Here is a 16,480-nt window from a genome sequence, read left to right as displayed (position 1 = left end):
GAACTGTTTTAACTTTTTCCAAAGCAAAGAGAAAATCCATTTCCCTTGTAAATACTTCTTTGTTCCAAATTTGCCCAGTAACCTATATCTCATGAGGCATGCCTCCTTTTCGGGCTGCCTAAATCCCATTCTCCCACAAGCATCTAGCTTGAACTCGGTGTCTTTTAAACCCGGGTTGGTGGAGGTTTGTCTTCACTGCATCGATGCAGGCTGTCGCTCCTGAGCCCTGCTCACCTCTCCTCTAGTCACAGGCTCAGAGGAGCTGGTGCATGGGGCACAGCTGAAACACAGGCATCAGCTCCAATTTCCTTTCAGCCTCAGCTAGAGACTGGGCTGGTTTGCAGTGGGTGTAGCTCACACAGCTTCATTCTCTCAGGGCTACCCTAAAATTTCAGCTGACTACACTTTATTTGTTCGCTTATTCCTTCTGCTGTATTGCATTTTAAATCCACCTTCACTTGCTCTAGATATGTAATGCTTCTGCAGTGTAAGGACTGAGGTATTACTTAAGAATACTGCTTAAAAACTTTTCAGAGGTATCAGCCCCGGTTTGGACACAGAGCACCCAAACACTGGGCAAGACACAGACGAATCATGAAACAAAACATCTCCAAACAAGAACGTTAAAGACCCTGTAGGTTATGCATGGATGGTACAGAAGAACCTTAAGTTACACTTAACCTCTTCTGCAAAAAGATTGTGAGGACTCCAATAGGAAAACCAAAAGCAACACGGGAATATAATGGATTGATTGCCTGGCTTGGTATCCAAATACAGTAGAAAATGCTAGTCTCGGCTCAATGATTTGCTCTGTCCTGGTTCTTATCTACATCATGGAGGATTTATACTACTACCACCACCACATGTAGTCAAGAGACAACACCTGGTGAAGACCAGGTTACTCAGAGCAGCACAGGGAAGATGAATTTCTGATGAATGAAATGCACGTGGCCAGACGGTGTCTATTTCACTGTAGCCATAGGCCACAAAAGGTAAGTGGAGAACCAACTCAAGGTTAAAAGCCAGTGCTGTTTGTATAAAATCTCTTTGGTTTTCTTTTCTCCTATTGTGCTTCCATTTTGGTGGAGTAGGTGTAAAAGGAAGGGGAATGTTACTACTTTCTGAGCTTTTTACTTCTGTTGTCCAGTTACCGCAGTGATCATCGTTCACTTTACCAAGTTTGCTAAGCGGTGGTATTTTCTACTGCTCGAGTCAATAGGTTGATGGGTTACTGTTCACAAACTGTAAGGAGACACATGCATTTCAAAAAAAGGCTTGTAACAAAGTCCTAGGATAAACACACTTTGTTTAATCATTACACTCATCAAATTATGAAATAAATTGAAACCTTGGAGTAAAAACGGACTCAAACGCTGTGATCATATCATCTGCTGAAGTAATCCACCAGGCCAGAATCGTACACATAACATCATTACGACGATTCCCATTTGAAGCAGGGATGTACGCATTTCGCTCATCTCCTTGCAGTCTCGGAGCCAAACTCAGAGTCACAGGGGTTCCTTCTGGCCCCGACTCTTTGCCAGAAATTCAGCACTGGCGCCGAGCGACTCCCGAGAACAGCTCTGCACCGTTACCTCACCTACAGCTGTAACGCACAGGACGCCCCGGGAACACGCAGGTGACGAGGCATACCGGCACCCGAGTGGGATTCGACCCAGCGCCAGCCTGCCGTCCCTCCAGGCGCACCCGCTTGGCTCCACGCAAGAACTGCCCAGGGTGCGATTAGACTCGACTCTACTGGCTGCTCTCTCATCAGGCCAGCACGGCAAGAGCCAGGACAGTGGGGAGGACGGGCTGGGCGTCCCACGCGGCGGTGCGTGCGTGCATGGTCAAACAACACCCACATTCCCCCAGCAAGGTCCTTTCTGTGAATCCCACCTCGGAGGTCGTGAACAAGGGACAGCTAATCAAGGCACAGCTACTGAGAAAGCACCTTTTCTGGATGACATCTTCATGTGCCCTGCAGGAAAGCATTCAATATCCCTACAAGAAGTAGGCACATAGCCTTGGAGCCCACAATTAATTTCATCTTAATTTCAATAAAGTTTTGCAGTAATTGCCTTGTAAAAAAAACCTATCACCATTAACACAGAGGACCCGCCAAGACCGGGCTGCTTAGCTATCACATGTGGCAGCCTCCCACACTGCAACAGCAACCTGGGGAGCAACCCCCCTTGCTTCACCACGCGTTGTGTGGCCTGGCCCCAAAAGGGCTAAGCAAGATCGTCACAGAGCACCACGAGGGAATTTTTCTGTTGCCCCTGGAAAAGGCAGGAAGCTGATGCTGATTCGGATTAAAAATTAGGTGCATGCTTTCACAACAAGCAGGGGTAACTACTAGCATAGCTGTGGGAGGTTCATGATTGGTTTTAAAATCAACGAGATGTTTATTTGAAATATGGGCTCAGACTTAAAGAGGACACAATTCAAAGTGGTCCCATAGCCCTTCTCAGACAAAAGAACAGATGATATTATCCCAGCTCCTCCAAAGCCTCATTAGCGAGGCACAGCAACTCACTGCTCTCTGCTCTGACCGCTCAGCGCTCACCGCACTGGTCGAGGACCACCCTGGTCGAGGACCACTAGTGCTTCAGACTCTGTTAGTTTCACTCCTCCACAACTGATACGGCCTTCAGGATCCCCTAACCACAGATTAAACTTTCTTTTCATAACCCTTAAACCATGTCTCACTTTTGCCCTTGCAGCAAACCTAGAGCCAATAGCAGATACCAAGCAGGAACAGCAAAAAACCCATCCGTCTCCCTACAGCTTTTGGAAAAGTTTGTCTAGTCTTGTCTGGTGTTCAGCATCCTAAGTGATGACACTTTGGCCACTACCTTCAGAAGACTCAAAATGCTGTCTTAGTTTGCAAATTTTCAAAGTAGAAATCACATCTCCCTGTAAAAACATACACTATGATGGAGGTGCAACTCTAGGGACTTTGGGCACTATCACACCACAGACAGAGATCGCAATTTCAAATTCATACTACCCGGGATCACGCTTTAGTTCCCGCTCCATGCTTTTCACTTACGATATTCATCTTCCCAAACAGCTCCACGTGCTGTTTTCGGTAATCGCATCCTTCAAGCACTTGTCCCTGTTATGTCTACCAACATCTACATATTCACAACAGTCTCTGAAGCACATGCTAAACATCTGTTTCAACCACCTTTCTCTTCAGAGTTTAAGCTGTTTGCTGGAAAATTGCCATCCTAATGGCTAGCTCCTCTGTTAGTGAACTGGAGAATTCATTTTGTATTTATTGATTGTTCCCTAATGAAGAGTCATAAAGGTGCCAGAGACTCTTGACCAGACACTACTTAATTAGTACCAAAGTGCATAAAATCCCAAATCAAACCGAGCTCTTTGTCTAACGGCTCAGTCACTGGAAAAGAAAAAAAAATGACATCATTTTCTGCTTACACAGAAGTCTGTAAAATGTTATTAAAAAAACCCTAAGGAAATTAAAAAACTATATAAATTGTTCATTTCCTTCCAGTTCCTAAGACACCAAATAGGTCTTCCAGAATCAAATCACACTTTGCTAAAGGAAGTATTCTTCATAAAGGACCCAGCAATATGCATTATGCATAGAATTTCTTTTAAACTAGACAAAGGCAAATACCAATAAACATTTGTCTTCTGAACAATAGTAAGAAAGGTTTATGTTACATAAAAAGACATAATGCAAAGCATCCAGAAAGTATTAAAAATTACCTCTAATGGATCCGTCTTTTCATCATCGTGGCTCCTACAATAGTCCAACTTTTATGTTTCCTCAAACTACTTTGTATTGCAGTATTTTCTGAGGGTATTTGCTCTCAAGAAGGCAGAGAGATGAGCAAGAGCTCCATTAAATGTCAAGTTTTATTTCTCTCAAACTTAAAGCCTCAAAAAAATCCTGAGTAACTGATATCTCCTTGCAAGTCTTTCAAATTAAGTCATCCTGAAAGTTAATTCCCTCTCTTCCATATCATTTAAATTCTCAATTAAATAACTGAGAAAATAGCAGGAAGAAAAAAAGCCAACTAACAGAAGGAGGCAAAAGGCCATCCCTACATGGCAACAGCACTGCTGCTTCTATTATGCTCTCTGCTTGTTGAGGGCATCTGTCTTCAGAGCAGTAAAGTGGCTTGGATTCTTTGGGATAACTTAAGATGCACACAAGGAAATAAAGGTTCATGATAACACAAAATCCATTAAATACAGATGCCCTCGTAGTAATCTACAATCCCTGATATAATTATTACCACATATGTAAGAAAATACCCTTAATATGTCCAAAAACATAGTCTTCCATTTTTCTAAATCTACCACTCAAATGCCAAACACTTCTTCTGCAAAAAATTCAGAATCCTATTCATGATGTCTGTCTTGTATTCAGCAGTCGATGTGATACCAGCTTTAACCATCTGAGGCTTTTAGCCCTCTTAACATAATGATAAACAAGTGTATTCCACCAGAAAGAGAGCAGGTTTGCACAAACAGAAAATGGAGTAGGACAAGCATATAAAGGATAAAACAACCACAGTAAGGCAACTATTCCAAGAAGGCAGAACATAAAGATAGGTATGAGCTTCTCAAACACAAGAACTTGGCCTCTTTACTGTAATCCATTATTTTTTCCCATTTTTTTAAACTGCACCCTTTTTTATAATCATAAAATTACACCAACAGCATCTCAGCTATGACAGATAATTCCAATAAGTCTTCCACAGAGTTTTGTTTTGTGCTCCCAGCAGATGAGACTAGATGCTTACCGCTACATTTTCCCAAGGAAATGAGCTCCAAAACGGTAGAAATGAAGAAAAACATAGAAAACAAAATGACAGTACATCGGGAGGGACATCTAACCACAGAGAAGCTTGGGAAGGGTCACCACCGCGCTGCAGAGTGAGGCTGCACAGAAACTGCTTACCCCTTGCTCGGATTCCAGCAGCTCTGTTTTAACTCTGACTGCCGGCATCCCATCAAGCATTAACATTCTGTTCTCAAAGGCGCTGATGTCCTAAGGCAGAAAAGGACAAGGTTAATCAAAAAAAATTATGAAAAACACCGAGTTTAATTCACTGGTTTAGTTCTGTAATATTGTAGACGCAAGTAAGTTTCTTTTAGCAGAAATGAAGTTAGCAAAGATGTAATATTAATTTTAAGGAGTAGCTACCAAGTTACTACTTCTGTTAAAATAGTAAATTATACTTTCAATTATCCTTAAAAGAAAGCTAAGTCTTTGTAAGCAACAAGGGAAAATCATATCCAATTACTATTTTTTAATTTGAAATTAATCACACAGGAGCACGTATATAAATTCCTTGCTTTAGAACTGGAAAGGACAGCAGTGATGTCAAATAGCTGCAGGTTTTTGGCAGTATACTTAGGTATATTTGATTTCAATCAAAACGTTTGTACTTCTGTATTACCTAGAGAAAGCATATGGTTCAGTTCAGAGAAGTTCTAGTGAAGGCCTGTACACACAGACACTTCCCCCCCCCCATAAATTAATACACATCAACAGCTCCTCAGATTTCATATCATTCATTACCTTGTAAAGTTATCAGCATTTGTCAATGAAAATCTCCACACACTCACCTCTGACGGGAAAGAAATAAAAGAGCATGTTAAAAACATGCATTGTCCTTGTAGTAATGGGCAATATATGCTGAAAGCTTCAATCTGAAGACAGATTTGCAGAACTGTGCTTCCCTCAATCAACATCCCTGCTCTGAATGTCTCATCCCACTGTTGCTGAAGCAGTTTATGTAGACATGCAAAACAACCTCTTGTGCCTTCAGTTCAAACACTACCTCAACCTGAGTCAATTTTCTATTCCAGCCAAGGCTCAAGGCTGCTGTTTGAAAGCTAGCCCCTTCAGCTGCCATTTAGTTTGGACAACATGGACAGAATAAAAGACATTTTATCCCTCAAGCTAGAATCTGACCTTACAAATCCAGACACCCTGGTCAGCGGTACAGAAATACAAAGACATCACAGCTATTTTTCAGATAGTGAAACTATAGCACATATAGCTTATAAGTGACTCCTTCACAGCCACTTACTTATCTGCAGCCCCATCTGGAAGGCAGTACTTGAGACTGGAGACTCACCTTCACTCTAACTGTTACCTCGTAGTCCTCAATAACCACACTGTAATGGAAAAAACACTTTCCCTGTGTTTCATGGGCAGCAGATCTGTTCAGTACTGTGTGGTGCTGTTATTCATAAGGAATATGTTCATAGCCCTGTTTCTTACCATGGCTGCTTCAGGGGAATTTTAAGGAAAATGGTCTGTCGTAACAGAGCTTCCAAAATACATTTTAAAAACTTAAATTATTTTAAACATTTCTTTTTTTTCCAATTAACGCACCTCATCCCAGGATCATCTTTTTCAGGGATATAAATATTGCAGCAACTGTTTATTTTTGTATAACTCCTTTACTTTATTGTAATTTAAATAACATGCTGAAAAGCAGGGAAACTGATACGCCCACGGTCCAACAGGGTGCCACAGGCAGAGCAAATGACCTGCTTAAAATCCCCGTTGCCCTCACTTTGAACCCCATGTGTTACAGCACGCAGAGCTGCGGTTTGATACTACAGGGCGGGCAGGAACTTGATGGTAAAGCAGATAAGCAAATGCAACGGCAAATGCAATCTGTACTTTTTCCCTTAAAAAGTACATTTATATAGTTCATAAACGCTTAAGTTATAAAATTTCAGATCAAACAAGTAATTTTCAGCAGAATGCCTCTGCATTCACAGACGTGTGAATGAAAAGTCAAGCTGTTGAGATGTCCCAGTCCAGGCTATGCTACCACTGCCTATGTATTTTAAGCTTGACACAACAGGAAGAAGAAGAAGAAGAAGAAGAAGAAGAAAGAAATGCTCTTCCTATGCCTTCTCAGCAATTTATTTTGTGCACCTCGTATCTTTATTCAGTGTTCAAGGCACGATATGGGGAAAGAGCAGGAGGGACTCTGGTGCCACAAAACAGCTGGCTGAAATTGTTGCAGGCTTTGCATCCCTCTTCCCAGCAAGGGTGTGCACTGTTTACTTATCAGAAGCGGATCTCGGGTGTCACTGAGCTCAAGCGGTTTGGATGTGGTTTGGGGTGGAGCGAGAGCAGGAGCCAGCCTGGCATTCCTGGCTCCTCCAGCGCCTATTCTGCAAGCAGAGAGGTCCCTCTCCCTTCTTGATTTATACGCTGTGCAGTTGAGTTTTACAGCAAGATCAGGAATATACCATCATCAAGCATCCCTTAGGCTGCTTAGCTCATAGACAAAGAAGGATGAGCCGATACAGCTCCGCGTCCCTGAGGAGGTCTTACCCGCCTGAACGAAGGGACGAGGCTGGCTTGCGCAGGAGGTGCAGGCAGGAGGAGGGGGGAAGACAAAGCGCCACCGAGGAAAAGCAGGTTTAATGAACTGTTAGAATCTGATTAGAGGCTAATGTCCCTTTTAGTGCTTTGTACCAATTTACAGCTGATATACTTGAACCATTTTTCCCCACTGACTGTGATAAACTCATTAGTTTTAAAAATGCAAGCTAACCAGAGCCTTTGAAGTTTAAAACTGATAAATCATGAAAACCTGACTGGTTCATGTACCATTTAACACATTTACATTTAACTAAATTTTCGTAGCGCTTGCTTCCCCTTTTGTTCTCTAAAAATCATATTTCTTAAAAGCAGCGCTCTGCCTTTTGAGCACTGGTCTGAAGAGCGAATGCAGCGAATAGCTCTGGCTTTTGGGTCATTTAGAATTCGGAGTAGCAATAATCACAGAAGTAGATTCTTTCCAAACTATTTGATCCCTTCTGCATTTACAACCGGAAGGACATTGTGTGACACATCCCGGGGACCACCTCGGTAACAGCCGAGTAGATCCAGTCGGTGTGCTACACGTACGGGTGACACGCTTAGCCCAACAGTCGCCCACAGAGCTGATCCTTCCCAACTGAGCTCTCCTGCCATAACCAGCGTTTGCGCTACAGTATGTTCAAATCCATTCAGCGAATGCGACGTAACTGCCGAGGTTTGCATACAGCAGGCAGTCATCTAAGGCAAAGGGGCTTGACTCACCCCCGCAGGGGCTGGGGGTGCGACCCGAGCTCCCCGGGAGCCTCGCCAGGCAGATGGAGCATCCACACCTGAGCGAGGCCAGGCTGCTCCAGCGCCCCACGTTAACTGATGACACTCAGGACACCCACCAGCAGAGACTGCCGATGCGATGTGTTGAGTCAACGCGTTTTTCGGGCCACAGTCTTCTCCTGGCTCACTCAACTCTCTTCACTGACTGTGGCAGCTAACTTCCGGCTCCCAAAATTGCCCAGGTGAAGGTGACCTGAATTCGTGTGACAGCCCTTCCTTCTCTATCCTCCTACCTCCCACCCCAACCCAGCTGGTGGACTCCAGTCACCCACCTAGGTAAAACACATAGCAGATGTATGTCCTAAACTGGGCATGTAATCAAGCCAAACACTGCATGACCTTACCAAAACATCTGTTCTCTTGGATCAATAAACTAACTCATGCTGAAAGAGATCAACCTCTCTTTCTTGGCGCCATCCGTTGGAGCCTTTCACTAATCACTTTTGGACATTTATTCCCTTGAAAGATTAATCAGAAACACAAATCATACCCAGGTCCGTATGGATAACTGCTATTAGAGCAGTTGTTACAGAAGATGGATACGCTTTTGGGCTTACAAGCTCTTCTTCTGAGAAGCTGTAGCAATCAGTCTAATAACAAGACTCCCCCACCCACCCCCAAAAGGCCTACATCTTCCGTGCAGCACGGCTGCAACTACAATTAGCATTTTCTTCATGCGGATGACTTTCTGTTGCAAGTTTTAATCAAATTATCTTTGGCTACTTTAGAGGAAGAGAAAACAAAACCAAAACTCGTGTTTCATGCTGGTACAAAACCCCCCCAGCATCCTGTAGTGCTTATTTAATTATGAATTACACCATTGTGAAATTTGGCTCCTGTGAGAGACTGAAAGAGTTAATGTCTCAAACATTGTGGTGGGACAAGTTCTGCTTAAAGACAAACCCTGCACAGCAAGGAACCCAGGTGAAAAGCCCATCAGGGAGGGCGTGCTGGAGGGCGGGCAGCTCCCTGTTCTGATAAGCTGTTCTGATACAAAGATCAAACAATGGCCGTGTCTGCAGGGAAGGAGAAGTTACTCCACAAACAACCCCCAAGCCCAAAGGCTCACAAACTGCTCATTAACCTGAAGGAGGGGCAAGGATGATAAAAGGACACAAACTGAAACCCCAGGCACGCAAGCCCACCGGGACTGGACCCCTCGGCTGACTGGACCCCTCAGCTGACTGGACCAACGCTGGACCCAGGACCGGTGAAATCTTTCTCTCTTCCTTTCTCTCTCTCTGTCTTCTTCTCTCTTTCCTTTTCCTTTTCCACAATCCTTACACCTCGTCCATTTTGAGACATAAACCGTTGACCAAGTCTGAGACTAAGAGTGGATCCAGCCGCCCCTAGACCCTTCTCTGAGGAGGAGTCTGGAAAGCAAGGGGGTCTGCTCTGAACCTCCTGACTCAACGGGAGGGATCTCCTTATTCCCTGAATTGATGTATATGGTTACACGGTTTACAAAAGTAGTCTTACGCCAATTCCTGTTGTGAGAAACCCTGCCACCTACTACCACGCCTCCCCAGTTCAGTTTGCTTCTGTCTTAAATAAAATCTTTAACTGATCTTTTGGTGTCATTTCACCTTAATTTAGCCCGAGGGAATTTCGAATTAAACATGACTCCCTGGTCTGTCCAGTCTGGGTCGTGACAGCTCCGTCCACGAGAAGGGCTGTGGCTTTGTAGCCAAGTTTTTAGTTTGGCCAAGCCATGCATTTGAGAATCACACTGAAAACTTTTAACAACAGAGGAGCTGGTGCTACAACCAACCTCCTGTCCTGAGACACCACTAAAGACACCCGTAAACCCCCTCCCTAATTTCTTCTAAGCACAAGATGATAGAAACTGCACATCACCATCCCATACCACAGTTGTTGTCTCTCCCACTGTCCCAAGATTTTCACATCAAGCTGCTCAGCAGTAAAGCATCAGAAGTGAAACGATGCTGTCCCAGACCTGGCCAGATTGTGATGGGCACAACCCCACGCAATCCCAGGAAGAAATGAGTGAGCTCAGGCTTCAGAGCACCCAGAACTCACATTTCCTGCATGGATCGACAAACGCTTACGTTCCTGCGCAAGGCAGTCTCCTCCTCTTGTTTCAGCTCATGAACGCAAGAGAGACAGACAAGCAAGGTGGATGACGCTAGTTACTGCTGTCACTAATGAAGGTAACAGGCTTACTTAGTCACACTGAGGAGCTGCACACTGGCAAGATAAAACCACTGATGGTTCTGAACTTTTACATGAGACACCAAAAATGTTCAGCTGACAATTCAATCCTTTGTAACTCTGGTGGGTTGACCTTAGCCGGCTGCCAGATGCCCACCCAGCCACTCTCACACTTCCCCTCCTCAACAGGAGAGGGGAAGAAAATAAGATGGAAAAGCTCATGGGTCGAGATAAAGACAGGGAGATCACTTATGAGGTACCATCACGGGCAAAACAGACTTGATTTGGGGAAAATTAATTTAATTTATTGCCAATTAAAACAGAGTTAGGTGGTGAGAAACGAAGACAAAAAGTAAAACACCTTCCCCCACCCCTCCCTTCTTCCCAGGCCCAACTTCATTCCTTCATTCCAACTCTTCCTTTACTTTTCTGTACAAACTAAGCTTCTAACATGACACACTTTCATTTTTGAGAAATGAAGTATCAGTTGGGGGAAGAGCAGTCTCAAACTCAACATTCAAGCAACAGTAAAAAGTTTCAAGTTTAAGGGGAGTATGTTTTAATAGCTATAAGCCGAGAACAGCCCTTAAGCAGTCTTTCTGTTTCAAAGCTATGACTTACAACTTTCCCTGCCTCTTCTTCTAGTTATTTTTACACAAGTTTTCTGCACGTGCAGTAATCTTTTAATTCATCATTATACTCTCATTTTATGGTTCCAAAATTTTGAGTGATTTTTATGAAAACAGTGCTCTTGATACCTCAGAAATGTGAATTTTTAAGTTTTCCTTTTTTATACAGATATCTTAGAAACATCACTGAACTAACCACCAAGTAGCCTATGTCACTTATATGCCTTAGCAGTAAGATTACCTTGTTGATTTTTCTGAACAGGAATACCTAAATTCCTATTATTCTCATTACTTACATTACTATATTGAAGTTATCCATCAGTCAAAGCAACAGACAGCATAACACCTCAGAGCAAAAAAACTGAAGTGATCCACTCAAGGCAAAGCTTTTGAAGATATGACAGATCCTTTTAAGGATATGACTAGATAAGATTTCCGAAGTTTGAAATTGTTTTTTCTCTTTGTTTCAAAGGATAATAGAAGAATGAAAGATTACCATCTCTTCTCAAATGTAACTATCTCCATAGGGAGAGGAAGCCAAGGAGAATGTCTTCTTTCCAAATTCTCACAGCAAGGAATCACTCAATTGTCTACTACCTCAATCTCCCAAAGACCTTCATTTCCAAAGAAGTCCTTTATATACCATACAATGAGATTTGTTAGTCACTTAAATGTAGTTATCTCTAGGGTGAAGCATACCAGCTAACATTGCCACAGTATGTATAAGAGCAGTTCATTCCAAAAAGTAAAGGAAACAACTATCTGATAGAAAATAAAATTAAATTTATGTGCCTAGAAGATAATCACTCAACTGGGAGTTCTGCCAGGAATCGGGGTTAACAGCCCATGTCTTGCCATAAGATCTTCATCATATGTAATTATGTCTATAGCTGTGTGAAATGCCCATAATGAAAGCAGATTCTGGTAGTTCTGCATTTTACTCCAAACTTGAATTTCCAGTCAAATTCACCAGAAAAGAAAAGGATCATTTGCATTTATTGATGCATCAAGGAAAACCAAAACAATTTCTTAAAAAAAAAAAAGTAGAGTGAAGCCTTAAACTTCATACTGTTTTCATATGAAACTGGGTGGGGTTGATCAGAGTTCATTCCAATTCAAAATGAAATTCCTTTAGTGAAAAGAGAACGCAGAGTTTGCAGAAGCCTAGGTGAACAATATGGATATACAAGCTGCGGTTTGCCTCATCTAAAAAAACAAAAGCTTAAAACAGCACAGCAATGAACTCCTGGAAATATGCTAGGACAGCAGCTCAGCTCATGAGTGTGAAGAATAATTAACTAAAGCTAACAACAAGGTTGTTTCTCACTGGTCTACACACCTCTCTCTGGTCTGCTTGTTAGCCATGACCAGAGCTCAGGGTGGACCCAAATGCAGTGCATGAAATTCCATACATCACTCTGTGCCATACAAAGCCGTGGGAGGAGAGCAGTCTAGGTATAGATATATATATCACGGACATGCATCCACATGGCATCCAGTGATCATGGAGGCATCATAGCTCTAAGCTTTCCAGGAAGGCCTCTGAGTGTGGTCTCTTATTACAACTGCGCATGCCAGGTAGAGCCCAGATCTCAACAGCAGCTGTGACTTGATGCTGACAATGCCCGAGAAGCACGTGCAATGGTTGGCCTTCAGCTCGTGTTGTCCTGCTGAGATCCTCATCTGATGTACCAGACCATATTCAGCTGTATCTTGCTGCTACCAGTACAAAGATGTACACATGCAACACAAGCTTCTTGAATTCTATTCCGGTGGCTAGATCCCTTAGAAAAAAAAAAATAAACTAATTTTGCAGACCGCAGGTTTCCCAAAGTTGTTAAGTAGCCAAATCCCTAAGGATGTAGCTATGTTTTAATTTGCTATCTATTTATACAAATCTGTCTCTAGGGAAAAAGTTCAAGTCCAGACAACATTCAGTGAAGAGAACCAAGATCTCATGTTTTGCTTCGAAAGCTTTTTTTGTTTGTTTGGGTTTAAATTAGGTTTAGCAAACATAAATAGAACCGAAGAGATGTGGTCAGCTTCCAGGTGACAGAGGAGCGTCAAGTGCACTGGCAACTAGAGGCCAATCTGCTATTTCTCAGACTCAGCAGGCAACTCTGTCAGCTTACAGGCTGCTTAAAATCCCTTTACATCAGCTCTGCTCTCCTCCTACTTCTAGCTATCTCTACAAAGAATTACCGATCATTCCTATAGTATGTAATTCAGACACAACATGTTACAAGTAACAGTAATTACACCAGAGCCATATATTAACTTTTATCAACATTAATGGCTTCATTGTTTTCCTTCTAATACAACATTCACAGAATATTTCATAAGATTTTTGTGAATAACAATGGATTCATTAAGTATTTGTGGATTTTCTTTATCTTGCACTTAAAAGCCCAGCTTAACAAAAAAACACCAACACCCCCCAAAAAAACAACAGAAAAAGAAAGAGACGGAAAAGAGGCATCATTTAGGAGAGACATACTTAAGAAAGGGTAAGTGTGGAAAAAGCATGCACTGCATTTATCTTTACGCTAGAATTAATTAAAAAAAACCTTTTCATAACACTTCATGATGCATAATAGTAAAATAAACTCTTGATAGTTTCCTTTGGGCTTTTTAAAGCACAGACAAATAGTGTAGGTTGCTATCAAGTGGAAATTCATTACTTTTTCTACAAAAAAAAACCCCTAGTAATTGACCTAGATTGCCACTTTTCCTTGACCACAGTTACAAGTCAAGTGGTTTTAAAAAAATTACTACTCAATTTCCAAAGTAGTTTTCTGCTATCTTATGTCAACTGTCCTTGAGTTTGGAGAAGAGTTTGAAGAATATGAGGCTTAAAATTAAAGAAAAACATCACCACCACCACACCCCCCCAAAAATTGCAAAGGGAAATATAAAAGAATTTTCATAGTCCTACAAATATTGTATTGATCAAAATTACTAAAACATATACTACTTAAAGGTTACCTTGACTATTAGGTGGGTTGTTGCCTCAATTATTAAACTTGAGGAAAAAAAATTACATGAACAGCTGGTAAGAACAGTTTCAGGTCAGGTTTTCTTTCAAGAGGTCCCCTGTCTTTTGCCTTTACTGAGAACTAAAATCAAAGCTTAGATAATCAAAATTAAGTCTCAGGTCACAACATGGTTTTAATTAACTTCTGGTACTAGAAGGAGTATGCGACATCAATAGAGTGTCAAGGGAATAATTCTGCCATCTGACAAAATTTTCCTGTATCTGTTAATTGTCTAAATTGTGACTATTTTGTATCTGCTGAGCAAATAAGTGTTGAACGGCATTGCCCAGGAGCTTACCAGCAAATACACACTGACCTAAATTTTACTCTGAATCCTGCCCTCACCTGCTCTGGCAGGAAAACGAGCTGCAGAAAGCACGGGGAGCTGGTTGGCACACTCTCCCCCCCCCGCCAACGTGCAAAGTCTGCTTCCATGAAGACAGATACAGCATGGGCCCTGCACGCTGGAGAATAAAGGGAGCATTTAGCATGTAGCAGTAGCCACAGTTTAGTCCAAAATTTTTGTCCGAGATGTCGTGTAGCAGGCCAAATGGCCAAACGTAGCTGCTCTCTGCCAAGAAGACAAGATGCCATCAACAGGTCCTGCTTGGCTCCAGCACTCCCTGCAGCCCCAAGGGACCATCGCCTCAAAGCGACAGCACCGTCAGCTCTGCAACTGCAAAGCCCCAGAGGGAGCAGTGAACCAACCGCACAGGAGGTTTCACAGACCTGAACATCACCCCTTCCTCCATAAATTACGCTGGCCCCTTCCATCCTGGGTTTCCAAGAAAGCAAACATGCTATCAACAACACTGTATGCCCTGCCGGAGCTCGACAGGCCGGCGGATCATCCCCAGCCCTTTAGCCCGGGGAGAAAACTGTTGCTCTGCCAGGTGCCGTGTTCCCTCCCCTAGGGCAAAATATAGTGATAAGTTGACTGTCAGTGCCAAAAGCTGACTTCTTATAAACCATGGACATTACAAACTATATCCTCTGAGTAAGAGCAATATAAGGTAATGCTGTCGTTAAATATGCCGAGCTCTGTTCTAGCAGCTGGGCCACAGAAACGTTAAGCAGCTGATATTGCTCTTAGCCAGCAGAAGTGTTTCTTGCTTATCTGAGGTATCAAATGTATAGGCAGAACTAAGATAAAACCAGGATAAGCCAGCTTTCCCACTTTAGGTTAAAAACATAACCGCTAAAGTTTAGGAAATTCAGTTAAGCCTTATTTTTATTTCAGATTTACTTTCTTCACAAGCAATTTTAATTTTTTTATTTTATTTTTTTTTTACTATTAAAGACAAAGAAGTATATGACACCCATAAGAGAATGCCTTGTTCCCAGAAGTCAGTTGCTTGTTTCCAGCTCAGCTTGTTGCAGTGCCAGCTACAGGGACAGAGCAAATTCACTGCAGCCGTGAGAGAAGAAGAAGAACATGCTTGTGTGCAGCTGCACTCTCCAATGCCAGATATCATAGGACACACCTGCAAGGAGCGCAGCCGGTTCTCACAGGACCTCAGAAACCATCTGCCACGGTCCACGTACAAAGTCATAGATATGATAGGCAACAAGCAATGAAACCAAAAATGTTCTTTCAATGGCCCTGTTCCAGCTGCTAGGAAGAGCTGCAACCACAACCTTCGCCCGAGGAGCTCCACCGGTGCAGAGGCACAGCCAGAGTGCCGGTGTTTGCAAAACCATGCATAAAGACCGTTTGATTCATGCACATGCCAAAATAACAAAGGAATAATTAAATAAAGCTGAACGATTGCACGCTCAAATGAAAAAGTCAGACTATTTGCCAGAAGCTAAGCATCACTCCATCACCTTTTGCTGCACCTTTTGCGCAGCACCTTACGTGCGTGTGGAGGAATGGTAATTGCTTTATACGCTTCTTGCCGTGGAGCAAACAAACTGCTTACTCTGACATTTCAAAAGAAAGGCTGTATGTTCTGATGAAACTCCGAAACTGCAAATGTTTAACATCCTGTCGCAAACCAATCTCTGTTCTATTTAACATCGGTTTGAGGTTTTCCCACTCCCCACAGGCTTCAGTACAAACTCCTGGGAAAATATTAATATTAAAGCTGGCAAGCAGCACTTGGTACATTTCAAAAAAAGGGCAAACTCTGACTTTTGTTCACTTAGTGAATGAATTATAAAGCACCTCAATTCAAGAATGAGAATCTGTAAGCATCCACCAAATATGTGAAAAAAATTATCTAAAATAACGTATCACTCTCAGACTGCTCACAACAACTTCTAGACAGAAGTTGATACCCGACTGCTCATGAGGTGTTTTCTTACCCAAGACAGGATGATCAAAATGCTTATGTACAAAACTGCCAAATTAGATTCCACAAGCAATAAATTATTGTGGAACAAGGGTCCACTTTAAAGGCAATTCTAATTAAGTGTTAAGAATTTCTAATTAACGTTTCACATGTCACCAACACGCATTTCCCACAGATTCT

At 42.5% G+C, this 16,480-nt stretch overlaps 1 protein-coding gene across 9 annotated transcripts in view; it reads right to left on the bottom strand.

Moving 5' to 3' along the window:
• Positions 1–16,480, bottom strand: part of KLF12 (Kruppel like factor 12) — a 252,339-nt gene that overhangs the window by 148,357 nt on the left and 87,502 nt on the right. For 5 of the 9 annotated variants that reach the window (XM_030036331.2, XM_041128670.1, XM_041128671.1 and 2 more), the window contains exon 3: positions 4,943–5,032. The exons of 1 other annotated variant lie outside the window; for it this stretch is intronic. In XM_030036331.2, the coding sequence (XP_029892191.1) occupies positions 4,943–5,032 (90 nt within the window). Of the gene's footprint in view, positions 1–4,942; positions 5,033–5,613; positions 5,690–16,480 lie in introns of those variants that run through there. 3 more of the 9 variants (XM_030036330.2, XM_030036332.2, XM_030036335.2) reach the window with 2 other exon arrangements.

The sequence above is a fragment of the Aquila chrysaetos genome, chromosome 14, assembly GCF_900496995.4.
Source record: "Aquila chrysaetos chrysaetos chromosome 14, bAquChr1.4, whole genome shotgun sequence".
Taxonomy (NCBI): Eukaryota; Metazoa; Chordata; class Aves; order Accipitriformes; family Accipitridae; genus Aquila; species Aquila chrysaetos.
This window is presented reverse-complemented; position numbering and strand designations above follow the sequence as displayed.